Source organism: Triturus cristatus, chromosome 8, assembly GCF_964204655.1.
Source record: "Triturus cristatus chromosome 8, aTriCri1.1, whole genome shotgun sequence".
NCBI classification, from domain to species: Eukaryota; Metazoa; Chordata; class Amphibia; order Caudata; family Salamandridae; genus Triturus; species Triturus cristatus.
This window is the reverse complement of record NC_140591.1, coordinates 208,504,158-208,531,800: the sequence shown is the minus strand read 5'-3', so window position 1 is coordinate 208,531,800 and position 27,643 is coordinate 208,504,158. Positions and strand designations below refer to the sequence as shown.

The window sequence follows — 27,643 nt, the reverse complement described above, 5'->3', positions numbered from 1 at the left end:
TCGCAGTAAAGCGCGGCTTGCGCGCGCCCGCGCACATGCACTGTAGCTCTAGGCTGGCCTGGAAGCACTTTTTGGAGCCCTCTCAATAAGTCTCGCCAGACCAGCGCATGCGCTGGGTCAGGCGAGACCTAAAAAGGACTATGATGCGGCTGCACAAGCCCTCCATCGACATAGATTGCATTTTGCCTACAATCTCTTTCCGAAAAGTTACTAATCTGTTTGAAATTTAGCTCTTCAGCAACTTTCATTTCACTTACAGTGTGTCCCATTTCAGGTATGTTTTAGATGAGACTTTTTCACCATTTTACTACTCACAGTATTATTAAGGAATTTGGTATATTCCTGATTCTGATTATGTGTTTGAAATCGCTGAAACTAAAATTTAAGTTTTCCTAGGGAGAATTTTGATAACACGGGGTTCACGGAGGAGCCTCGAATCTGGACTCTCTTACCCAAGGACAGCAGTTGGCTTGGTTCGGCATTGCGTGAATTTCCAATGGACACTTGTATATTGGCAGATACTGTTTCACTAATCTGGACCCTGGCCACTTTCTGAAGTAATCACAACCATTTTATATTTGGCAGACACCTCTCCTGTTTTTGTATTTATTTTTTTATAGAGTTTTATATAGCGCGAACTTGACCCAAATCGGAGAGCTTTACATAGCACCAGTTGCATTACATTAGGACACATTCATTTTTGTTAGGCACGGGGAGATTACGTGATTTGCCCAGAATCACAGGATGTCTAGCGTCATTGCCGAGACTTTAACCCAGTTCCCCAGATTCGAGGTCGACCGACCTAGCCATTAGGCCAACTCCTCTCCTCTCTCCTTTGCAACAGACCAGCCTTGTCCACTGCCAATTTCTAAAGCGAGAACTGTGGACACTGGGGAGGGATAGTGATGGTGTCAACGTATTTTGTACCTTATTTTCAGCCAGGTGCATCCACAACTTCTCTTTATTCTTTCTAATTGAATGTCCGTACCGGGCTACCAGTGCCCTCTAACATAATAATCCGAGGGCAGACTCAGTTATCATGCTCTACCTCGTTAACAAAGTAAAGAAGGTTTATGTGAAAGAGATCAGTCCGTTTGATTGTTTACATTATTATGACGACCTGCATTAATGTTGGCTTTTGCCATAAAACCTTTTATTGGAATCTCTCAGCGATCTCAAAAGCAATCGAAACACAGTTTATGCATGTACCATAAAGGGTTAGTTTTTCTAAAAATTAAAAAAAAAAAAAAAAACGAAAACCATTTTAATATCCACGTGGGTCAGTTTTCTCTCTTGCCTCGGGAAATCTGCTGAACATTGATGCATCTCTTTTTTGAGGAAATTATGAAGAATCGCCTCCAAGTGTTGTAGAAAAGACGTATTTGGTCCATTCTGTTAATCTGTGAGCTCCCGAAGCAATGTTTTTTTTTTTATCTTTAGCACATTCTGGCGCCCTTGTATGAATAACTGTGTTTTTGCCAAGCGCAATACATTCTTTAATACATGAAAATACATTTTTGAAGGCTATTAAACGTTGGGTTGATTTGTGGAGCCGATTTAATGGGACAGTCTCCTCTTTCAAACATAAATTATGCTTGCTCTTTGGTAATTACTAAATATCTCCGTTGCTCTCTTCAAATGGCCATGAAGATAGTCCTCCAATGTTATCATATGCAATGTTTTAACATTCCCTTTAGACCATGACTCTGGTAAACTGAAAGCGCCTTGCCTTGTGGAAGGCTTGTGAACACTGCTGCTCCTTGCAGAAAGCATGTCCCAGTTGGCCCACCGTGCCCAGTTCCATAATAGCTGCAACATATACGTTTACACGCAGTGATTCCGAATGGGAATTGTTTACACTGTCGGCTGTTATCTTGAATGTAGTTTGCATTTGGCACTGCTGGACGAAAATGGCGCCCCTACCTTACAACTATGCTTCGGTCGCGCACATGTATGCACGCAGCATGTTTACATTGGAATGGAGGACGCTTCAGTCAATACAATGGATTGTTGGACTGTATGGAATATGGGATAATTATTTTATAGGTATAAAAAGTTAACTTTTTCACCAGAATGCATGATCGTAGGTCGGATCGAGCTTCCAAAACCTCAAGCCTGTGAAACCATAGCAGACAGTCGAAGCCGGTCTGCATGTTTTACAGGGGAAGCTCAAGCTAAGAAAAGGGGTGGGATTTCCCATGATTAGGGGAGCCTGATCCTCTTTAGAAAATGCTGTTTCTGAAGGACTGTAAAGGTATCAGATCACACCTCTTCTGACTCAAACCTTATTGTGCTCTTTGGGTACTCTCTTACTGGTTTGCAGAATGTTAATGTTCTCCTTGTTCTTTTTTTGCAGTTATGACGAGTAAGCGATTGCTTGTAAATCTCTGAGATATGTTTTGCTGTAGGGATGTCAACATTGAAATGGCTGGTCTCTTTTGGCCATCTAATAACTTTAGGTGAGTACTTAAGAATTATATTTGAATTTTGAGTAAAGTATCTGCATAGGTCCAGTTGATGTAGTTGAAACCATAATTCAAGGTTCTCTATTAGATATTTTTTGTAAATGACAGCTTAAGCTGATGCCTTAAACTCTTTGTGCTAAAGAGTGTCCCTGTCTCAAATGCGTGAGCAGTTCTTTAGCATAGTGAAGGTTAACTCCAGACTGGACCTCTAAATAAAATCTAGTAGGCAGTAGCGGAAGTTCGTTTTTTTGATAAGCATATGTCCTAATCCCTCACAGTAACATTAATCTGGATACTAAAAGATGGCACCGCATAGACACAACAGCTCTCACCCTTTAGGTACAACAGACTGTCTGAAAGAACAAAATACCAGTCTCCCAACGGGAACAGTACAGGCCGACTTGCCAGGCCAGGTCCTCCCTGGACTGGAAACAAGCATTCTAGGACCGGTTTCGGTGTTTCACCCTTCATCAGCTAGGATAACTTGACTCCACTGGCATGGAGAGCACGGGACCACGTCTGGGCTTACCCGTCCCACTCGGGGTGACAAATGCAAACAACAATTGATGGACAGAATGCAGAACAATGTCATATATTCACCCCAGTACGGAGATCTGGGCCTAAATCCATCGTTTTTTTGCTCCCCATGCCATTCCAGTTTGAACCCAGCCATATGTAAATCAGTCTTGACCCTGCGCCCAATGGGAACAGTCCAGCCCGATGATGGACGGAATGCAGAGCAAATCAAACATTCGACCCCAGTAAATTTATCTGGGTTAAATCCATTGTTCTTTTGCTCACAGAGCCACCCCAGTTTAGACCCAGCCATATGCGAATCAATCTTGACCCTATGCCTCATGGGAATAGTCCAGCCCGAACTGCCGGGCCAGGTCCTGGGGTTGCATGGTGAGCAAAAGAACGATTGGATTTATCCCAGATCCATTGACTGGGGAAAAATGCTCTGCATTCCGTCCATCATCTGTGTGTCTTTTGCTTTCTAGCCCTAAGAGCGCCGGGTATGTCCAGACGTGGGTCCTGGGCTCACTGTGCCACTGGTTTCAAGCTAGCTTTGGAGTTGGTAGTGAACAAAGAAAATGTGCAGAGCCAAGGCAAGCGGCCTGGTGGAGGGGGGGGGGGGAGGAGGACATGTGTTATCTGGGGCGGGGAGGGTTCAGTTCTTGCATGGCTTCATAGCCTGTTGCAATCTCTAGAAGGAGGGGTGAGAGAGAGGAAATCGCTAAAAGGCGCAGTATGGCATAGAAGTGGCCATGAGTAGTCACTTAGAATCAAGTGGACAATGAGGATCCTCCTCAGGTCTCAGGAAGGAATACCAAGTGGCATCAAACAGGCCAACTTTGTCCTGGAGTCGATAAACAAGACGCTCCTAGGACGCCACATTGTACTCTTCAGTCAACCAGTTGTCGTGTGTGGGCAGGTGTGGCGATCGTCAGTGGCGGAGGGCACAGAATTTGGACGTGGTCATTGCCTTCACCGGACACTTTGTTCATGATTCGTGGCAAGTCACTTGTATCGTGTAGCATGATTAACATTCTTGAAAGCGGGATGGGCAGTTCTATTGCAAGACTGAGAGTGCATTCTTCTTCTGTGTACTGCACCCGAAGAGTATCCTGCCAGGAGGTGCGGAGGAGGGGCAGTAGGGGTAATAGTGTAAATATTGAACCATCATATTGTAGAACCTTGACTTGACTCCTCTGTAGGTTCCCCATAGGTTCGAATTATGTTGGATAGGGGAGGCTGGCATACTCCATTGTCTAGTCCCCAAGGTACTATGAAGTCAGTGCTGTAGTTCCAACTCACGCCATAGTTGTGAGTGGGGTCAGAGTAACTCTTCCCATAAGGTAGCAAAGGATTTCTTTTCCCTGTCTTGGATAATGTCATCCCTAGCCAATATCCCAGGGGCTTCTCATTCTTTCCACATTAGTGATCGACCACCCACTTGAATGGCGGCATTATTCCATAGGGTTACGTTTAGGTGCAGATGAGCGGAACTGGGCAAGCGCTAATGGGAGTGGTTCTAGGCCTTCACTATGGCATGCACCATGGGGTTGGACGTCTGTGTAGAGGGCGTTTTGTGGCGGTAAAGAATATCCAGAACAGGGCCACTATAAGCCACGTCGCTTCTTATTCGAACCCAGACAGGAGAGTCGGCAGCCTTCCACATGTAAGACAAATGCGCCATGTGCAGAGCATGATAATCAGATTCTATGCAAGACGTCCTCGCTCCTCAGTTCCTTCTATGTGCTATCAGCTTGGAAAAGGATAATCTTGGCTTCATATCCCCTCAAGTGAAGGACTTTTTACCATTTTCTATCACTCGTAATTTAGGGGCCCAAACAAGGAGGGGCGAAATTCCTAGGACATAGATGAAGCAGGGAGGTTCCACCATTTTTACCAATTGCGTTCTCCCCCACTGTGATAGATTGAGATGGCGCCATTTCAGATAGTCAACGATTGTTTTGGCAGTGAGGAGGTTTAGGTTATCCAAGATTATTACCATCCAGGCCCCAGTTGGTAAGGATGCATAACTTCCATTTTTTACACTGAAACAGGAATCCAATAATGGCTGCATTCATCATTATGTGATATGGATAACACTTCACTCTTGTCCCAATTGATTTTATACCTCGAGATCCCAGAGAAGGTGAATAATATAGACATTAGGGCTGAGAGTGACCTTTCCAGGTCTGTGAGCGTGAGCAGAATGTCATCTGCATCCAGCAGGATCTTTGCTTCCCCTACCGGGATGGTTATACCTGCTATCTGGGAAGATTGGCGGATAGCCGTCACCAGAGGTTCCATAGCCAAAAGGAACAAAAGTGATATGAGGGTGTAACCCTGCCTAGCTCTTCTATGCACTGGGAAAGTATCCTGCTGCAGTCGACTTGAGCAGTAGGCACAGTGTAGAGCCAGTGAACTTTCGTGATGACGTCCCCCCCCGAGCCCCCCCCCCCCCCACCAGCCCAGTCAGCGGAGGACTTGAAACAGATATCCTCATTGTATACAGTTGAACGCATTTTTGGCGTCGAAGGGAGAGGGCAATCGTGGCCTCGGAGAGTCTTTGGAGAGCCACAGGAGATGGGTTAGGGAGCGAAGGTAGTTATGGGAAAATCTTCCCAGGAGCAATCTTAACTGGATATAGTGTATCAGACTTGGGCTAACCCGCATGAGTCGGAAAGCCAGAATTCTCACTAGAGTCTTAATGTCTGTGTTCAGGAGGGAGATTGGATGGTAACTGCCAAAAAGCAGGGTTTTGTTGCCCAGTTTTGGTTAGATTGTGATCACATAAGTGAAATGGATACTGTATGTTCTGCTTCCTGGAAAGCATGTGTATATGATCCACCGTGTCATCCTTGACACAGCGATAAAACTCTCCAGAGCGTCCATCCTCTTCAGGGGCTTTATTGTACTGAAGGTTGGAGATGCCCAGTGTCACTTCCTCCTTGGTGGTATCTCCATCCAGGAGAGCCATGCCATCATCTTTGAGGCTAGGCAGTTTGATATTGATGAACAAAGCCTCTGGATCTTGGATGTCAGAGCTATACATACGTGCGTAAATAGGGCCGAAGGCATAAGGGATGCCCTGCAGGTCTCGGAGAATGATTCCAGAACCGTCCCCAATGGCTGGGATGGCCATAGCAACTTCCCTTATGTGGAGTTATGCAGCCAAAGCAATACCCACATTCTATCCATGTTCATAGTGACAGGCTTTAAGTGATTAGATTGCGAAATCTGCCTTGGAGGGGGTGGTGGAGAATGACGGGGTTGGTGGGGGGGGGGGGGTACATATATCTTGGGGAGGGGGGGGGCTACAGGCACCTGGAGCACCGTGAATGTTCTTGTGTAAGAATTGAATGAGTACTAGGACATGTAAAGTTAATTGAATTCCATTTTGGCCTTCTCCATTGCATAACTGTCTTCTGCCTAGGGCCTTGCAGTGTAAACTTGGTTGTGGGTTTTGATATCCCTCTCCAGGGTAGACTGTTATACTACACTAACTGTTTGTTGGCCAGCACAGCTCATCAGTTGGCCTTGTAGAGTGACTTTGTCTGTGGCCCATAGAGTTTGAGCTGATGCAACCGAATCATAGTTGTCTTTCAGGTAAGTAACTATCTGAGATGTCAATCAAGTTTTCGCGTGAGGTGACATTTAATGTGCCACATTAAAACACCAGGGATTCCAGGCAGGGACATGTAGGTTCCAGTCTAGGTCCAATTCGGGCATGGTCCGAGAGGGAGTCCTCAAGAATGGTACAGTCACAGGTTGTCGAGGAGACCAGGTGCAATACTAGGAAATAATCTAAGTAGGATTGGGCGCCATGCACTGTAGATAAAAACTGAATATTCCAAGCCTAACGGGTGGAGAAGATGCCACACATTGAGTAATTCATGAAGATCATGTATTGTTGAACTTGTCTATGGGGCTCGTACAATCCAGTATAGCATCTGGTGCCAGGTTACAGTCCTCCCCATTACGACACAGGAGGCATTGAGCTCAGTCAGTGGTCTGTGGAGATGGAAAAGAAAATTGAGTTTGAGGCTATTAGGAGCAAAAACGGACTCCACACTGACTACCTTGAACCATCTCTGATTTTCGCTCAAGCATAGCGGCTTTCGTCACCTGTCCAGGTTTGGAGGACTGTGCATGGGAGGGCTTTGTGAATGAGGATGGCCACGCCACGCCACTCCTCATGGGGCTCGGCGTCATAGAATGGGATGGAGCTACAGCAGGTCTTCAGAGGGCCTACAGCTGAAAATGATCTTTTGCACCCAGTCTCTTAACTTTCTCCCCTTCTTTTAGGGAAAGGTGGTTCTCCTATATGAGGGCAATGCCCACTTTTTGTGAGGCAAGCTAGGACAATATCTTCTTGTGTTTCACATAGTTGGTCAGCCCATTCACATTGAGAGTAACAATGATGAGGGGTCAAGATGCCATGACGGTGGCTGAAGTGTTGTGCAGACCATTCTGAGGGGAGGCGAGGAGAAAGTAATTGGGAGCCAGGCGCTTGTTAATCTATATGTAGCAAAACCAAGGAAGGGAGGCCAAACAGGCAGGGAGGGGAAAGGGGTAAAGGACTGGGCAAAGAAGAGTGAGTCTTTTTATAAAGGAAGCAGTAGGTAAGAAAGAGAGCTGGTGGTACTGTTTGAACTGGGGGGTTCAGGTACGTTTGAATCAGCGAGTTACGTGCTGCGCATGTTACTGTCAACTGTGAGTCTATACTTCCCAAAAGGTCCTGTGCCCCTGCGATAACCAATAGGAGAGAGTCGGCGACCTCCAGAGACAAAAAAGGAGACAAAACAGAGTAAAATTATGCAGGTGGAAGTATTGATGGGACGTAATTGAAGAAAGCACTCCACCTAGGGGGCCCATGGGCATTAGAGTGTTATGTGCAAATGTCCATACCACCTGTTGTCCCAGCCCAGGGTGCCCTGTAGGGGCTGGTGGAGAATGACTGGGGTGTTCATCTGGGGGGGGGGGATACAGACTAGTGCCTGGGATACCGTGAACAGTCCTGTGCAAGGACAGACAGTGCTAGGCAGGAGGGGCCCAGTAGAAAGCATTAGGCAAGAGGGAACACTGTGGGAGCCCTAAGCAAAGAGGGTGAAGGACAGGTGGAGGACCTTTAACGTCCTGAGCCACGAATGGTGGTTGTGTGTGAAGTGACACCCATCCTCGTGAGGGGGATTGCAGGGCTGGTGGGAAGGGAAGCCCCCAAAGGGTATCTGCAGCTATCTCAGGATGGCAAAAGGGCCTGAGGGGACGGGAAGGGTGACTGGTAAAGATAGAAGCAGGATCAAAAGCTAGCAGAGGGAGCACGGGATCCCAAGGAAGAGGGAGCACGGGATCCCAAGGAAGAGGGAGCACGGGATCCCAAGGAAGAGGGAGCAGTTAAAGAAGCTTTAGGAAACCAGCACAGTGAACGGCGGTAACAGCTATGTCAACCTTAACATGAACGACAACATCATTGGAGAAAGATAGAAAACTACATTTCAGCACTAAAACATTATGCATCAAGGAGTATTTAAGGAAAAAAGGTGGGGGTATGGGGAGAGAAGGGAATAATGGGAAGAGAGGGAGATCTAGGGAAAGGGATCAAGGAGATTAGGCTAGGAATCGGATGAAAAAACAAAGGAAAAGAGAAAAACAGAAACAGGACAGCTCCCCTCCCTCTCACACCCAGAATTGTGATACCGATCTGGCCCGGAGGCAGGGGACTCAGGTGGGCAAAGTCCAGGGGCCAGTTCATGGGTGTTTGTTGAAGCGGTCTTCAAGGAGAGGCGAGGGTTTTAGTGGTGAACTGACTTTGTCGCAGATATCCGCCTGGGTCAGTTCTTCCACTGTCTTAATCACTCTCTCCTGTTCAGTCTGTTTGTGGTGAGGTCGAACATGTGGACATCCACATTGATGAGGATCGTTCCCAATGGCAGCAGTGCCGCCAGGCTCATTAGAACCGGGGTGGGGGGGGAGGAGGGGTGGAATGGACGTTCATGTCGGAGTCACCCAGCAAGTCTAGAAAGCGGATCAAGTGAGTTGGTTTGTGAAAGTCCCTCGAGAACCAATCATCTAATCCACATGCCAGCTGGTTCCAAGAGTCCATATTTGATATCCCATTTCTTCAGTTGGAGGCATAGGTCGAGTAAAAAGGCCTGCCATTTAGCATCTGTTTCAGGGGAAAAGTCTGCCACTTTGTGGACCTGGACATCCTTTAACGCGCATGGACCATATTTGCGCACCTCCAGAATAATTTGACAGATGGGAGCATATTGTAGAAAGCAGGCTATGATGGGACTAGTCTTGTTCCTCCATCGATGGGTTGATGCCAGGCCCGAATCCCGTGCACACTCTGAATTTCAAGAGGAGGAGTAAAGAATCGGCCTCCTACCTGTGGGATAAACTCGAGCAGAAAGGGCTGTGCATCCGATTACTCCATTTTCTCCGCTGCTTCATAGAATCTGATACTACTGCAGCGGGCCGATTGTCCAGGTCACTCAGCCTCTGTTTGAAGTGCCATAAACCCAGGCGTATGGCTTCCAATGCCACTACTTTCTCTTTGGTCACAGTGAGATGTCGATCCAGGGCTGTCACTTTAGCATGGAATAGCCCATGTCAGTTTTAATGTTTTCACATCCTGGGTGAGATCAATGATATTTGTATCCAAAGCAATAAGGTGGGTTCCATTGTACGCGATTTCTTTGAGAGTGGTATCTAGTGACGCATCCAGAGGAGCTTGTGAGGTTTACGTTGCAGAAGCGGAGGTAGTCTTCATACAATCAACCAGCTCTGTGGGAGGACTAGACGGACACCATCAGGAGGTTAGGGGTGAACGGATCATGAAAATCGTGCCGTGGAAGGAGGCAACATGGAGTCAGCGGGCAGAGGAAGAGCGGCCGATTGTAGTCAGAGTGAAGCAGAAGGGGAGAGGCCTGGCAGTCCAGGTTCATCCTGTGGGAGGGCGGCCTGATGGCACAGGTGGTGAGATGGAAGGAGGGCACCTAGAGTGCAGGTCCAGTTCAGAAACAATGGCCAGGAGAGTGGCATAGCTCCCTGGATCTTAAGGTCACTGTTGAGTAGGAGGCACTATGCAGACCTCGAAGTTGGAAGAATAGTGGGGAGGCGGGTAGTATCCTTGACCCTTCGAATAATCCCTCCAGTGGAGGTTTCAAGGAGTGAGATAGTCCGAAGCCTGCATAGAAAATTAGACAAAAGAGTAAATGGGTCCAGAAATATTCCCAGCCAGGCATCAAACGTCTGATGATCGCATGCTGAGGGGCCTCATAAATCCTGCCAGGGGAGCAATCAAATGAATGCAGGGCAGAAAGGGGTGGAGAGGAAGGGCGACAGTGCTATAGCGGGGCAGGCAAGTGCTATTCCTCAGTTGAAAGTACAGGCATAGGGCAAACCCACATTAGTGCCTCGACTCACACCTCTACTCAATCCGCACCCAGGGAGCCAAGCATCTCCTCCCGCGCCTCTCCCTGAGCAGAGGATGCCCGTCGTTGGATTGAGTATGGTTTGGGCTCTCCAAACGTCGTGAGTGATTGGTTTCCAACAGGCCTTATTCAAGCACCGGCAAAGCAGATCCGCGGTCTGGTGGTCGCTAGTGGCCACCATAAACAGCCTCGCAGGTTGATTAGGGTCCCAGTGGAGGTGCTGCTTCAACAAGTGGTGCCCGTGGGAGCAGCAACAGGGCGCAACCAGGTCAGGGAGCAGCCCCTGGTGCTGGTCGTCAGAAGCCGTAGGGGCACTTGAGCCACGCAAGTGGTCCCCATTGTGCCGCAGCTATTGGGAAACTCTCCTCCACTGTTTCTGCAAGGCATTAGTGGTGCAAAGTTTATGCGTGATTCAGGATGTAGATGATCAGGAGTAATGTAAGTTGTAGCTGGTGGTGTAAGGTGTATGAGGTAGTGGTAGGAGATGTAACACGGAATACATTGAGAGTATAGTTCAGGGTCCTCTTGAAAACATTCATCGATTCGTAGGCAATATTCAGTTCAAAAGGAAGAGAAATGTATAAAGACTTAGAAATCATTGATAGCTACGGACAAGGTGAGGTTATCATTTGTTAGGAAGATGTGCAAATATCTGTTTCAGTGGTTTGTCACATAAAATGATGGTAAATATCTGTGGGTTTGTCTCCTTCGTTTTGGATGCCTGCATAACGGATCAACACATTTGTCTCCACCCGTATGTCAAATGTTGAAATCTTCCTTGGGCTGTTGCACATTGGATCTCTCTGTGGACAGTCTAAATTGCCAACTGCCACTCATTTGCAGCATGAGAGCAGGACTCAGTTGGGGAAATTGTATTTATTTTATCCCTTATCAAAGATCTCAAAACCTTTGTATCGATTAAAAAACCTCAGTAGCTCTGGTTTTCTACTTCTTTTTTCCCTTTTATCAAGTCATTCTTGCATTCACAATAGGCTTACAGATGGGATTGTGAGAGGGTGGCATCTACTTATTGTGGATCTCTCATCTTAGGGGTACAGAAAATGTCCGGGTATCCTCTAAGCTCCATGACCATATCAGCAGAGGTTGCAGGTTTTATTCTTGAATCTGGTGTCAAGACCTGCCCGAAGAATGTTTCAGTCTTAATCCTTCACTCTTTGTTGTTGGGTTTACAGAATGGTAAACCTTTATTATTCTCCAAACTCTGTGTGTTACTGTGCCATCAAAGGCCCCTTCATGAAGCAACTATGCAAGTTATGAAGTTATTATGTGGTCCTCGAAATGGAGTAATTGGATATGAACATCTGTTGCTCATGAAGAAGTGACATCTTAATGTGTGATTATTCTTAAAGGACAGTTCGGGGACACTGCAGTGCCTATGCCAACAGTTGTGTTATTAAGCAGATCTGGTGATAACACATGAAGATTTATCAAGCAAAGACAGTTTCTTAAATAGTTGAGTATGCAGATACAATATGTAACAGTTATTTTTTTTCCTAGTTTCACTTCAGGTACTCTTTAGTTTGTGCTCTTTTCTCTCAGGTGTTGTGTGGAAAACACAGTGGGCCCGATTCACAAAGGTAAAGTTTGACCAAAAGTCTAACTTTACTAATTTTCTGTATTTACAAAGGAAAGTTACAAGTAATATCTTTACGACTGCGGAATTCTGCCCTAACTGCGGACATTCCGCCCGAGTGCAGCGATTCCGCCTGAATGCGGAACCTCCGCAGTCGTAAAGATACTACTCATAACTCTTTGTGAATACCGAAAAGTAGTAAAGTTTGATCTAAACTTATACATTTGATCTAACTTTCCCTTTGTGAATCGGGCCCAGTGTCTATTATGGAAACACATTTCATTGGCTTTAACAAATCTTTGAAAATTATATCTTTGGCCTCCATTTCAGTGGAGTAAATGAGTCATGGCAGCAACTAAATCAGCAAACTTTGTTGCATTTTTTGTCCAATGACCCGCTAGTAATAAGGCAGTAGTTGGAGTATTAGGCTGCAAAAGGAGTTTAAGAGAGTGCATTGTGCTGGCAACATCAGATTCCACCGCAAGTTGTTTAATCCTCCATTTATTCCATTTTGGGTGCACTTTTGTATGTTTTAAAAATACATAATCTATGTCCTTCTGCCGTGACTTTAAATACATATTGAAGGTGTCATAACCTTTAATTACGCAAAGATTTGGAATGACTCCACCCATTTCTTACCTCAGAGGTTATTTTCATCAATTTTTTTGGTTAATCAGGGTTTTGATCTAGAGCAAAGGTCTAGAGCAAAGATCCCTGCAGGATGTGGTAGAGGTTGTGTAATCTAAGAATCATTAGAAAGATTTTATCGTCGGTTACATAGTTTGATTTCCCAGTGTTAAAGTTATTTCAGTGCTTGCATGGCATACTTCAAAGCCAACGGTCATCTTCTCGTTCTGGCATACTCAGGCCAAGTTATTGTCCAGGACTGGACCCAGCAAAGGCCTTCCAAGTTTCCTTCTTGATTGCCTGAAGAAAGAGCTACTACTCCCAGTTGCAGTGGCGCTGCCTTGCACATAATATGCATGTGTAAAAGTGTCTAGTGTCTCCTTAAGAGAGTCCCAAAACGGGGGGGTCAATGTAATGAAAAATTGGGGAATTAATGTCTTGCGATCTATCCATCTCAAGACAAGGCCTCCTTATACGTGTTCCAGACAGGATATGACACCACTAATGTAATCTGTGCAAGATCACATTTGACTCATGGGTCATTGGGGGTCCACTCAGAAGCAGATACAACTTTACCAAAATAATTCCTCATACCCCTCAGTAGATGGTGTAGTCAAGTGGAGCATTATGTGACCTGGGGGTTAGACCTCACCATGTAATAAGATCACAATACACCTAAGATAGTCCTTGTATTCACACTAATAAGTCCTTAGCTCAGTCCTGGTAGTGTGGCAAAGAGCAGTCAGGCTTTACTAGAGGGACATCTGTTTTAGCATCTCAGAGTACCAACATGGAGGATAAGTAATTGACACGACTTGAGAGAAATCTGACACAAATTTATAAAAATAGAGTGTATTTTTATCCTAATTAAGACACCCAAATGAATGTAATAGTATACAAATAACCGGAGTTAGAGATTTTTGAAGCAATATAAAATCAATGCAGAGTAATACAGTGAAACGTTATCATTGTGGTCAATGGAAAAAAACACAGTGGCAAGAAGTCACTTGTAGGCCGAGTTACGTGGCTGCCTTGCAGGGTAAAGGTGATGCGAGTCCCAGGACCAAGCCACGGCAGTCAATTAAATTGTGCCTGGCCCGTGGATCCCGGGTGCAAAGTTGTCCTGGCTGTCCCTGGTGCTGAACAGGAGCCGCTGGGGAGCTGCTTTTACCACTGAAATGGTGCTGCGGGGGAAAAACATGCAAAAACATAAGAGTGGTTGCTGACTTCGGTCAAAGGTCGTATAGAGTTACCTCTTAATGCAGCATCGAGTAAAAGGGTCGGTTGCTGGACTGGCGACCAACAAGCCTTGGCACCAGTAAGTAGAGTAGAAAGTAACTTCGATGTCCGGTGGTGCAGGGGAATGTGATAGCTGCCTGTAACTTCGTGGAGGGCAGGACTACAGTTCCCACAATGCACTAGATCATTTTGATTTGGGTGATCCTGCTGAGGGCTCGATGGCCAGCGATTCTTCGGATCTGAAGCGTTTTTTTTACCTGCCGTTTGCAGGCGGTTAGTGCCACTAGTCCAGGGGAGTCTGAAGGTGCTTCTCTCTGGGGAAACTGAGAAATGGTCTAAGACGAGACTCGATCAGGCAGTTCTAAGAGCGTTGCCACAGGTGCAGGGTATCCCTCTTTTGCTTTTTGAAAGTCTTGTCGCTGGCATGGGTCTCTTTTCCTGTCCTCTTGGACGCAAGTTGTTCCGAACTGAGGTTCTGGTATCGAGGGGGGCTCCTTAAGCTTTAGATTTGGGGGAGTTAGGGGTGTGGGAGCGAGTAGCCAATGTGCTGCTAGTCCCTGCAGCTAGTCCGCCCTTGAGATGACCACATTCCACTCAGATCCCTTGATTCTGCCGCTTCTAAAAATGGCAGAAATCTAATTTTAGTGTTCATCCTGGAAGTGTGGCTAGCCTTCTAGGGGTGTACACCTCCCTGACTATCTATTTTCCTGCCTGTCAGGGTGCAGATGTGACTGGAGAAGGGTTGTTTCCTCCTCTGGGAATCAGCCCTCTTGCATATCGGAGGTGGTGCAGCCTTTGAAGCTCACTGCCTTAATGTGCCACTTCACTAGCCTGCTCGGGAGAAGGGAGATGTGACCTCCTTCCTGCCCAGTTCGATGAGACAAGGAACACCTTACTTACAAGGAACCAGGGTACTTATTGTATTTCAAGAGACAGTGGTGCCTGTGAACATAGTAGAAAAATGGCATACTTATAATAATGGTATTTGTTTAGCACAATGGCAATATTTCGGGAGAAGACGTACAAACTTTAAAAAAGCACTCAGGAAGACCAGCAGGTAAGATGCATAATAATTTATAGGCAATTCAGTTGATATAAATAGGAAGTGTACGGTGTCCCAAGTGAAAAGTAGAACCTATATACACAGGTGACTAATTGTGACATAAATTAAGGTTTCAAAAATACAAAAAAGCATAAAGCGACCATCTGAGCAATTTCCTGTGACAATAACGTAGGATGAGTACAGTGGTTCGCTTTTACAAGCGTGTCGACGGCATTTCGACCTCCTATGAAATATGAGGTCTCCTCAGGACCTAAGATAAAAAGACACCTGAAATTAAATAAAGAAGAAATCAATGGTCTAAATAGATTCATGTTTAAGAAAAAGGTTTAGGATTGGCGAAAGCTCTATTACCTGGGAATAATAATGTATTCTGTCAGATTAGTGGTAAATGCACCCGAGTCCTGCCTTCCCAAGCCTTTGTTCCTGACTCCTGGGAGTGATCATACTGCCTGACGGGAGGTCAGAATCTTGTCTTGGTGGCAGCAAATGCGGGAAGCGAGGGCTTGACAACCAGCTCACACAGAAGCTGGGGCAACCATATGGGAAGCCTCTAAGGTAGCCACCTGGATGCATGCCACATCGCCCTCGACACGAGATTCATGTCATGGGTGAGAAGGCACGTTGTTTGATACCAAACATGACATATTTTGGCAGCACCATAATGGAGCTGCCAACCTCGGGAGTGCCCGAGTGCCAGCTAGCCCATATTATCCTATGGACCGTCTATCACTTGTAGTGTCCTTTAATAGTAAAAGGCCTTGTAGGGTCATAAAAGCTTGCACTTACATGTCCACACCTTTGATATAATGCACTTTGCTTCCTAGGCTTTAGGAGGCCTTTCTTAGGGGTTACTGGCATATATCAGAGAGAGTGCAATGATTTGTCCACACATGATGAGGACAAAGTCGATTTTTAACAGTTTATACTGCTCCTGTAGTCTACAATGGCAGGCCTGCAGTTAGTAGTTTCTTTGGGTCACTTAGAGTGGTACAAACAGTGGTGCAAGTCCTTGGAGCCCTTTTACCACCCATGCCCTGGGTACCACTGGTACCATATACAAAGGGCTTATAAGGGGGTAAAATCCTTGTCAATTGGGATTGCCAATTCACCCATAACAGTTTTAGGGAGAGAGCACTGATACTGGAGCCTGGTAAGCTGGCTTCACTGCAATGTCAGAGTCGAAAACCAGCATCTAGTATCCGCAGTGGGGGAACATCTGCAAAAGGCCCTGTTTTCTTACAGCGGGCTTACAAGATTACCCATAAGTGGTGAATGGGAGTCCCAGGAAATTGATTGACTCTTCAGTAATGTTACCCAAGTAAGATCTCATTCAACTCAGTAGAGAGGATATGGGGTCCACCAAGAAGCTAATAAGGCATAACCTAAGCACATACCTAAGACCCCTCAGTAGAGGGTCTATTACTTAACCAATAAGTGGTGAAAGGTTAGTCCCAAGAAAAACATAGACTCCTCAAAGTTACATACCTCTCAGCAGACAATGTAATCTGGTCCTCCAAGATTCAGAGAAGGCATAACCTAAGATAATTTAACAGATACCTATGTAAAGGGTCTATGGATGTGGAGGTCATGTAAAGAAAGCAGCATATCTATGGGATCTGTGAAGGATTTTTGTTCTTTTCTGTTGGCTGGCATTAATATAGAAAAATTCATTGTTTTTCATCTTATTTCATTCTTAAAATGACGGCTTTCCATCAAGTATCTTTGAGAAAGTTAAAGAGTGGCAGCTGCTGGGTTTGCAGCAGAGTGCTTCCAGTAAATTGGAACAGAGCTGAAGGTTCAGAGCTCAGGGTCATGGTTGATGTTTTATGGAACAATGTAGGTGGTTTCTTCTTTATGGTGTCTGCTTTTTGTTTGCCGTTTTTGCTCTTTAAAAAGGGAAGTACATATTCTTTGGAATTAAACTGGATGAGAGTGCATACGGAGCTGCTATAGAGTAGCGTCAAGTATACTTTGGATTCCCGAAAGTACCAACTGACTGTGCATTTGCCAATTTGTGCTAAAAAAGGCAATGAAATTTGCAGGTGCGAATCGCACCTTTGTGACTTGCAAGGACAAGGTGACATGATCTGGGCACATATATCCCCTTTCTTGGAATGGTTGTAAATGGTTGGCACCTGCCTCAGCAGTTTGTAAACTGTGATCTGTCAATTTCTGATGCGAATATCGCAAGGGGCAGATTGTGGCCCCGTGGATCATCTCTGCATACTCTCTTGATGTTGCATTGCCAATGGGTCACTTCATGTGGCATTGTGACCCTTGGTCTTTTAAGGGGCAGTAGTAGCAGGGCCAACATATTGCAGATTTGAAGGCAGAGACAAAAGGCTGTTGCCCCATGCACACTTCTAACCCAGCATTTGCTATTGTGAGCTGTGAGCTATGCGGTACCCAGGTGATCCCTCCCATTTATATGAATGAGTCAGTTGATTTGCGCGCGCTGAGTGCAGCTAAGGATTATTGAATTATATTGTATTGTATTTGCGTTTATATAGCACTTATTATAACCTTAAAGTGTGCTGCTGAGGGCTGTACCAGTTGTTTAAGGCCCTGAACCCAAGTGGCCTATAAGTAAGGTTGTTGGCCTTTAACAGCCCGAAGCAGAAGGGCATAAGGCTAGTAGAACATTACACCCCCTAAGGGTAGAATGTTCTAAATTAAAAAGAGATACAGAGTGACAAACATTGGAATGTTGGAGCAGAAGGCCTCGACTAGCCATTATAAGCCCAGAGCCACTTCATTGTCTTCAATGGAGGTTTCAGCATTCCAATGTTCTAATATAGCCTTAGAGCCCGCTGTAGTGGGCTCTACTGGCCATTAAAGGCCCGCTCCAATGTTCCCGAAGGAAAGGGCCTTTAACAAGGGAGCGGGCCTTTAATGACCGGTAGAGGGCTCTAAGGCTATTAGAACATTTCACCCCTAGAGGGCAGAATGTTCTGATTTGTTAAACCAAGGCCTCGCGGAGCCTGTTGGGCTAGTCTGTGATGCCTTTGTTTACAGTGGTTGCTGTGAATAAATATTGGAATGTTGATGCTCCAGGCTTCTTCCAGCCATGACAAGCCCGGAGCACTCCATTGTCTTCGATGGAGCGCTCAACATTCCAATAAGCCTGAGGAGGTGCGGAAGTGCCTTACATTGAGTAGCACGCTAGCCTAGGGCCCAAGTTTAGTGATTGATACGGTAGTTGTGAACCCTCTGCTGCTCTGCCACCAGCCTCTTCAAGGATCTGAGTACCTCTTTTTCACTGCTCACACATCACACGAACACAAACGTTTAAAACCAAAATGCGAATTTCATCACCTGGTACGGTGATGGCTTTACCAATCGGTTACCAGACCCCCCAGATGTATTATGAGACTAATTAATTTTGTGCATGTGATTTGTATACACATTTGTCTGTATTTGATGCTAATTCACATTTCAGTAACTGAAGACTGTTTCGATGAGCAATTTAGTAAATAGCAATGCATGCTCGTAATCACCCTGGAATGTCCAAAACTGGCAGAGACGAAGATGTCTTCCTTGTGTTCCCTCAGCCCTGGCCGTTTTCCCAGCACCGAGCAACGTCACTTGGAGGTCGGAGAATTTCCAGCACGTTTTAACATGGAGTCCAGGGAATCCTTCCTGCACGCCTTCCGTGTACAGAGTGAAGTACACAAAAATCGCGTATGTTGAATGCACTTAAAGCGGCCTTCCATCACAGTCCGCTGAAATGAACGTTATTTGTCGTCCTGTTGGCAGCGCATGTGCTCATGTAATAGTTGTTTCCCCGGCCCCCTCCCACGAAATTGACCAGTTGCTGCCTATAAAACCACTGTTTGTTTCTGTAGTATTAACTTTTCAGCTGATAAATAGCCCTTGACTGGATCTTGCATTAAAATAACTGTATTCAATCAGCGAGGTGGAACGCCCAGTGTTAATAATTGTCTTTTAAATAAAAAAAAAAATCCTTTTAAGGTCCCAACTCCTTTATTAGTGAAAGCACTTCTGAAACAAAATGTTCATGGGTTTCAGTGTTTGCATTGTTTCTCACAAATAAAGCTGACAGTTGTTGGTAGAATTACCTGCTGGATAAACCTCTCTTGCTCTCTTTGCTCATACCAAAGACCAGTCCTTAGCTGACCTACATCATCGGCTGCTTTTTCTCCTTGAGTTTATATAGGCACCGGATGGTGTTAAAATTCTCAGACGTTGCAATCAGTAGCTCGAATTTGGCAGACCTTGATATTTAGTGGGTCTTACTCATAGATATGATTCTTGGGATTGAGTACTTATTTTGGGAGTACCCAACATCCATGATTTTCACTAGTTGATCTGGGTTTACATTTTTCATTTGTGACCCAGGTCAAGTATTTTGCAGTCTTCTCCCAAGTGAATGGAATATAAAGTTTACGGTTCTTCTCAAGCTACCATTCAAGTACGGGAAACCTTCTCTCAACTGGCATGGTTTCTCTTAGGTGCCCAAAAAGTACTTATACATGGGTAGGGCTGGCAGAAATATACCCTCACAAAGGGCATCTATTGAAAATTCTGCCAGTACGGTGCATTTGCAGATTTATTATTAGAGGCAGGTTTGGGAGTGATTGAGTGGTCTACATTCAAAATAAGTGAAGGTATTCATATCCCCTTTACATGTAAGTTTTCCCCTACAGAAACACATGCAGACTACTTCTGTCAAGGGCAGAAGTCGGTGCGTTTCTAGAGTGCACAGGTGGAAATATATATTTATTAGAGGTGTAAGAAAGCGGGTTTCTCCAATTTGGAAAATGCTTTACCCATGAAATAAACGAAGTACCATTTGTCACTAGTCGGCCGCTGCAATGTTGTTAAAATGATTTTTCTTCCCAAAGCTCGTTTCTTGTTTAGATCAATGCCTCTGGTATTCGAGAAATTATGGTTTAAGAAATTAGAGGTGATGGTCAATAGATTTATATGGGCATATTGGAAGGCAAGAGGGACCCTGAAATGTATATCTCTACCCAGGGAGAGAGCAGGATGGGCTGTTTCTGATTTTAGATTATCCACCTAGCATCGGCCCTGCAATATATGTGTCGACAAGTTGGGAGACACCCCTTTGATCCCTGGAAGCGGGGGAGGGTACTGGATATCTATGAGTTATTTGTAGGGAAAGAGGCTAAAAACCATTTTTTAAAGATTTACCCAGCCTATCTATTACAAGAAGGTGTAAGGTTTAAGACTCTTGCGGCAGTGTGTCGGGTATGGGGGATGTTGAAGAGAAAGATGGGAATAGGAAGAATAAATCTTTACACCCCTCTTTTTATGAATCCATCCCTTCAGGTAGTTTTTCACGATAGCATAATGAAACGGTGGAGGGACTTGGGGGTGGAGACGATTGGGGATATGTTCATTATAACTGGAGTTAAGTCTATTTACTGAGATTCAAGCTAGCTATAGGGTCGACAGGAAAGACTTCTTTAAATACCTACAGATACGTAGTTTCCTTGTGAAGAAAACTGGGGGTCCAAAAGGGATAGCTAAAGATATCGTTATGGATATGATGAAGGACGAAGAAGGTTGCACTATTAGCCGGATCCACAGTGAGTTGATCACCATGCAGCCAGATGATCTCGAGAGGCAGGCAGAGAGATGGGATCAAATGGCTCGGGTTAAAGTGATCGGGCTTCCTTGATTCTCTTAATAAGGGGCAGACTATATTGTGCTCATCAAAGCTGCAGGCACACCACTTTAAGACGATTTTAGATCTTTATTATACGCCAGGGAAAATAGCAAAATGGAGTGGCTTAGTGGGTATTAGTTGCCCCCGCTGCCAAGCCCCTAGGGCAGACGTGGTTCATATGTTCTTGACCTGCCCATGGCTTAATAACTTGAAGAAAGAGAGAGAGAAATTTTTAGAGCTTTCTCTGAAGGTGAAGGTAGTCTTACCGCCGAAATAATGCTGCTGATTGTTAGTAGCTCAGGATCAGATGGAGCCCAACCATATTTTATGTTTTTGGCTATGGCAGTGACTAGAATCTACATTTCTACAGCTTGGTTGGATCCCATGGCCCCTCTTTTTCTCAATGGCTCACCCGATTTCTTTCCACTTTTAACTTGGTGAAAGGAACTTATGAACGAGAAGGCCGAAAGGCCCAAAAGTTGGGGAAAACTATCTGGTCACCAATTTATCAGCGGAAGGCTGAGGTCAGGGGATCCTGAGACAGTATAGAGTTGTCTTATGATACTTAAAAGTAATGGCATTTTTATCAAAGTGCAAATTCTTTTACCCCGATGTTTCTATTCCTATGAAATCTCTTTCCGAAACTGTTTATGTATGAATTTATTTATGTGCCCCTCCCCAAAAACTTTCAATAAAAATATATATTTAAAAAAGAAAAAAAATAGAACGAAGTAAAGAGGTTAAATATGCAGATGCACTTTTCATGTTCTTATTTCTGAATGATGAATTTTCTACTTTCTGAGTTATCCCCCTACTAAAAAAGCCAGGAGCTGATAAGGCTGATTTGAAAAACTACAGGCCAATTTCACAACTTCCGTTCCTGGCCAAAGTTATGGAGCAACATGTCCTAAAAAACCTTTCTGTTTTTTTGGACACATTTAAGCTGTTGCACCCACGTCAGGCAGGTTTCAGAGCCTATCATAGCACAGAGTTAGTCATGTTGTCCGTCCTTGACGACCTTAGATTGAATGCTGATAAGAGAGAGCCTAGCGCATTGGTGCTATTGGATCTCTCTGCAGCATTCGATACGGTCAGCCACTCCATCCTGCTGACCCGTCTGATGGACTTGGGACTCAGGGGCTCGGCCCTTGCCTGGCTAAAATCCTTTCTCTCTGATCGTTCGCAAAGGGTGCAGCTTGGTGACTGTTTTTCCAAGAGAGGTGTCATTCCATGTGGCGTACCACAGGGCTCTGCGCTGTCCCCGTTGCTTTTTAATATCTATTTGCAACCCCTAGTGTCCGCCCTATCCAATCTGGATTGCCGTGTGTTTAACTATGCCGACGATACCCAGCTTATTCTGAGGATCGACAATTCAGGCCATGCCCAAGAGACGGCTCAAAATATCCTAAGGTTCACAACTAATTGGATGACAGCCAACTCTCTAAAAATCAATCCTGATAAAACGGAGGTCCTCGTTGTTCCAACTATAAACAACTCTTGGGGTGGCCTGTTCTGGCCCAAAGAACTTGGGACTCCTCCCTGTCCATCCCCAGTTGTGAAAAGCCTGGGAATCAAGATCGACGCAGAACTCTTGTTAAGTCATCAAGTTTCCTCAGTGGTGGGCACCTGCTCTGGTATCTTGAGGCAATTGAGGAAGCTGGTTCCTATTATATCTACCTCCTCCATGAAAACCATAGTCTCGGCCACTATTCTTTCTCGCCTGGACTATGGGAATGCGCTGTATCTGGGCCTTCCTCAGAAACTCACTAACCGGCTCCAGGTGGTACAGAATGACGCTGCTAGGTTGGTTTTTAGCCTTCCCAGGAGGTCTCATGCATCACCTCTGCTCTCAAAACTACACTGGTTGCCCGTTAGTCAACGCGTAAAATTTAAGGCCCTGTGTATCGCCCACAAATCCCTCTATGGTCGAGACCCTAGCTACATTAGGGATCGCCTGGCTAAATACGTCCCAGGACGTCTTCTTCGATCTGCAGATGCTTCCCTGCTGATCTGCCCCCGAAGCAATCTGGTTTCCAAGGGCAGGCGAGCCTTCTCGGTTATCCTGCCACGTCTTTGGAACCAGTTGCCGGATGCTTTACGAAAGGAACCTGGCTTATTTCCCTTTCGAAAGCTATTGAAAACGTTGCTTTTTAGAGACTCCGCCTAAGATTTTTGTCATCAGGACTGTCTTGCCGGGCTACTTTCTGCAAATTTCCTTCGGTCAGCGCTAAGAGACCTGTCGGTATACATGCGCTATATAAATTCCCCTACAAATACAAATACTACAAATACAAATCCTGCATACGTTATTCATAGGTCGCGCCTACCACAGCACTAAGACAGCGCTGTTGCATGCAAGGCATATTGTCATCGTACAGTGGGCTAAGAGCCCGCCCATTGCCTACCATTGGTTTGCTTCCTTGTCACTCATTTGCTTGCTTGCTTATTCACCTTCTGTAGGCTTTCCTTTCTCTTGTTGTGTTGGTTCTCTCCTGGAGCATGGATGTATTACTTTTCAGTCTGTCCTTTTTTGCTTATTGTTTAATCTCTCTACATAACTGTCTCTCTAGTGTACTTATGCCTTCCATGTTCCTTTTTCTTGCCTGCCATCAGTTGCTGTTCTTGCTTCCTCCCCAACTACCTTCTCTTGCCGTTCTTGCTTCCCCACTACCCCATGCCATTTGCTCCTCAAAGTCTGCCCAACTGCCCTCCATTGTTCGTTTGATTCCCCCGCACCTATCGCCCACCTTCCATTGGCCATGTGTCTCTCTGCGTGTTTCTATACAGCATGGCTAAAAATCCTTTCCAAATGCCTCTCATAGGAAAGGTCATTTGGCTTTGCCAACGCTTGTTCCGCTGGTGAATTTTCCAAGTAGCAACAGCTAGCCTCAAAACGCTGTGAAAATTCATGAATTTGTTCCAAATGTGAGAGTGAACCCAATGAGCACATTCATTTATTTGTATATTTTTGTCGTTTTTATTCGCAAGCCTTTTGTAAATGAGAACCAGGTTTTATTTTACGTCATCAGAAGAACAAGCCTGTTTTTTTTTTTTTTTTATCTCACTAGGGATGAGATTCCTTTTCCTTGCTGTTTCTGAAAGCTTCGTGAATGCTAGATTTGTGCCTTGTGGTGCATTGCCCATGCCCCTTGAAAATACAAAGTTGCACTGCATTGTTTTTTTGGCACGTTCAAAATATAACTGAAATTCTGTTTACCGTATTTGCTGACACATTTATTGTTAATGGAAGCTGTTAGGTGTTTTGTGTCCTTAACAAGTGAGGATGAAAAGTGAGAACTCGCTCCACGTGTTTACTTCTCTTTGTTTTCATTTGAAGTGGAGACGGAGGGTGGCACGTTCCTGAGCACTGCTCACACACGTCATCTCGGAGTTGTGACCTGGCCAATGAACTCTCAGATCCCTTTGGACAGTACTTCGTGCAAGTGCAGTGTCTGTCATCGACGGGAAATGACTCTCAGGAGGCATCAGTTGAATTGAGACCACGTGAACAGAGTAAGTTCTCTCTTCACAAGTTGTGATGTGATTTAGCATTTTTCTAGTGCTTCGTGGGACCTGTTGTGATGGGCTACTGGAATGAAATAGCCATAGTCGGGTGAATTGTACAGTGCCATCACCCAACGCCTGCTGCCTTATTTGCTTTGTATAACCCACAGTTCAGTTTATCGTTTTCATTTGCACAGAAAGAAACAATGTCTGAACAATTAATAATGTGCCCTGTACAGAGGAAACGCATCTCGCGCACAATTAGTTCCTCTTGGTATATACAGTATCCAATTTAATCAGTTGCGCATGTCAGACGTCACCAATGTGTCCTCATATGAAATCTGCTTAAAAGGAAGGTGATCCCTCCGTCTAGACTGCCGACTTTGGTGCTGGAAACCAAGGTTCGAGCCTCGGGGTCGCGTCCACATCCTGTGATTCTGGGCAAATCACTTAATCTCCCCGTGCCTGAATGTGTCCTTGTGTAAGGTATACGGTGCTCATGTAAACCGCTCCAATACCTTCGGGTCGAGTTCGCGCTATATAAATCTGCATTAAAAAAAACCTCAATCAATCAAGTATTTGTAGAGCGCACTAATCACCTGTAAAGGTCTCAAAGCGCTGAGGGGAGAGGGAGGGTGCAGCTACTGCTCGAACAGCAAGGTCTTGAGACGTCTCCTGAAGGTCAGCAGGTCCTGAGTCTGTCGCAGGTGGGTGGGGAGGGTGTGCCATGTCTTGGTGGCGAGATAGGAGAAATATCTGCCACCGGTGGTCGTCCTGTGGATGCGTGGGACGTTGGCGAGAGCGCGGTCAGTGGAGCTGGCGGTTCGGGGTGTAGAAGGGGAGTCGTTTGTTGAGGTATACTGGTCTGGCGTCGTGGAGTGCTTTGTGAGCGTGGATGAGGAGCTTGAAGGTGATCCTCTTGTTGACTGGGAGCCAGTGCAGGTCTCTCGGGTGAGCAATGATGTGGGTGTGGCGGGGGATGTCGAGGATGAGTCGTGCGAGGCGTTCTGTATGCGTTGTTGTCTTTTCTGGAGTTTGGCCGTGGTTCCTGTGTAGAGGGTATTGCTGTAGTCTAGTCTGCTGCTGACGAGGGCCTGGGTGACTGTCCTTCTGGTTTCAGTGGAGATCCATCTGTAGATCTTGCGAAGCATACGGAGGGTGTTGAAGCAGGAGGAGGATACGGCGTTGACTTGCTGGGTCATTGAGAGTGATGAGTCCAGGATGAACCCCAGGTTGCAGTCATTGATCTGAAGGATAGTCAAGCCTGTGTAAGAAAATGTCCCATATGAAACTTCTAGTTTTGCCTTTTTGGATTTCACTGTTGGTGGAGAGTACTTCTTTCTTTCATTCACTTTGTGAATAGCACTTCTCGTTCTTTAATGCCCTGCCTCCTCATCTTGAACATACAATCTCTTGGCTTTCAGGAAAGCCTTACAAACCTGTTTATTTAACCCCCCTTGACTTACATCTTATACCGCGGCCACTTGATTCTTGAGCCTAGATGAGGCTGCCTTTCCAGCTAGCGTCAAGAAACTACCAGATACATGAGGCTTTATAAGCTTATTTAACATAACATAACTCAGCATATTCTTCAGAGCTGCTTTCTCCTAGGGCCACAATGGGATTTCCACTGCGTAACTAAACATCATTCGGTTAAAACATTGCCCTAAGTGAAAAATTGGGATGCCATTTGCTATTTATGTGTTTTAAACGTCTGATGAAACGCCCAGCAACAACCCAGACTCTCCGTTATTATTCCAGGACCTGCCTCCATATATTTGACCTTTATGTATTCACTTTACTCAGTTAACTGTGTCACATGACCTCCACAAATGATTCTGAGAAATATTCCTCTCCTCAAGCTGGTCTAATTCTGTGCATTTCTGAACATCAAAAATATTAAACTTACGCAATCCAATGAGAAATTGCAAGATATATGTTTACTAGTAGCACACATGCTGTGTCGTTATGATAACTACCCCCTCCAGTCATTAAGTACACGGTTTCCAGTTCTGGGTGTTTGTGTGATAGTCTAGTGGTACTTTGCTTCAATTGAACAAAGTAAACTAACGCATCTGAAATGAGCGTGTAGGTGAAATGTTCAGGACTGGAGGCAGTGAGTGGTAAGACTTGTAGGGAGCCTGGCGGCTGTGCTCTTGGCCATCTTTCTACGGGGCACTCAAATCATACTTGTATTTCTCTCTCGATTTAAGTACTGTGTTAGTCATATAAACTTTGTCAGTTTCCCAACTGAACTGCAGTTGTGGCAGAGGCATGTTCGCAGTAGCCAGTCCACCAAATTTCCTAGTCCACTAATGGGGCAGACATTCTTCCTAAATACCATACCCATCTACAAAGCAGGGGCCACTTCGGGTGGGAGCTGAAGGTTTGAGGGGATGGCAGAAAAGGCATTGATGTGATAAGTCCACCATGTCTGATGTCATGAACTTGTCTTCAGTTTATGCGAGTACTGGAAATTGACCTCCATATTGGGAATTCATTTCAAGTATCAACATAACTAAAGTCCGTGACACACTGAGAGTTTGCCGTACCACAGGGTGTACATTTAAAAAGTTTCTGTGTCAGGGAACATTATGGTTTCTGTAGCTTGTCTCCCAGACAGAAGGGACACCGGAGGAAACCACTTCAGACAGGCCATGCTTATTTTGGTGACCTTTCAACGCCATTTCTGTTGGTGTGCTCCTAGATTTGCCCTGCAGTGAATGGCATAATGCTCCTCTGGTTGTGAACCTAAGCTTGCAAGGTGATTAATATCCTCTTCTTAGTCACTTCATGTGACCAGGGTATCTCTAGTTCGTTTTGTTTTTGGCAGGCCTTGCATTTGAGATGCAAACAAACTTTAGCAACTATGGCTTCAACCCTCAAACTAAATTTTACAAGGAGAATAATCTAAATTATTGTGAGATACAGAGGTCTGCAGTATCTCTCAATTTAGTTCACTCATGGTGACTATACTTGACGCGGCTGCCTGCAAGGGTACTAGGATTACAGAGACCCCTTTTGCCACTATAAAGGATTGGGATTACTGTAAGCGCACAAGTCATCATCCCCTTCATGGCGCTCAGCACTATTGAGATCACTCTTGGTAAAATAAAAGATTAAGATTACTGTGAATGTCCAACTCGTCATCTTCCTGATAATCAATATCCTGTTCTGCAGCTTCCGTTTGAGGACTCTTGGACACTGTTGGCAGCAGTATATCTGGGTTCGCCATGAGTGACCTGGAATCATATCTAGTCACTCACCTTTGTCAACTGCCTACAGTCTTTAAATTAGTGTTCTATGTGTTAAATAGTAGTTTCATAAAGCAAGGGGCTCTCATTTGCTATAGTAAGGGATTCGAGCCGTTTGTGTTTGCTATTATTTCTACATGTGAGTCACACGCTTAGAGAAAGACTAATTAGGTTCAACACCCAATCATGCTACTGTCTTACACATTGATTAGCTAGGGCTCTACTTAAAAAATGTTGAGCAACAGAACAGGATTGGAATCCATAGTCCATTAGATTGAGACACAGCTGAGAAAGA

The 27,643-nt window shown here is 45.2% G+C and overlaps 1 protein-coding gene across 1 annotated transcript in view; it reads left to right on the top strand.

The window, feature by feature from the left end:
• Positions 1 to 27,643, top strand: part of IFNAR2 (interferon alpha and beta receptor subunit 2) — a 276,605-nt gene that overhangs the window by 60,551 nt on the left and 188,411 nt on the right. Inside the window, exons 2-4 of the mRNA XM_085621382.1 lie at positions 2,357 to 2,459; positions 18,489 to 18,618; positions 23,928 to 24,103. Coding sequence (XP_085477508.1) covers positions 2,411 to 2,459; positions 18,489 to 18,618; positions 23,928 to 24,103 — 355 coding nt within the window. The 5' untranslated portion in view covers positions 2,357 to 2,410. The remainder of the gene's footprint in view (positions 1 to 2,356; positions 2,460 to 18,488; positions 18,619 to 23,927; positions 24,104 to 27,643) is intronic.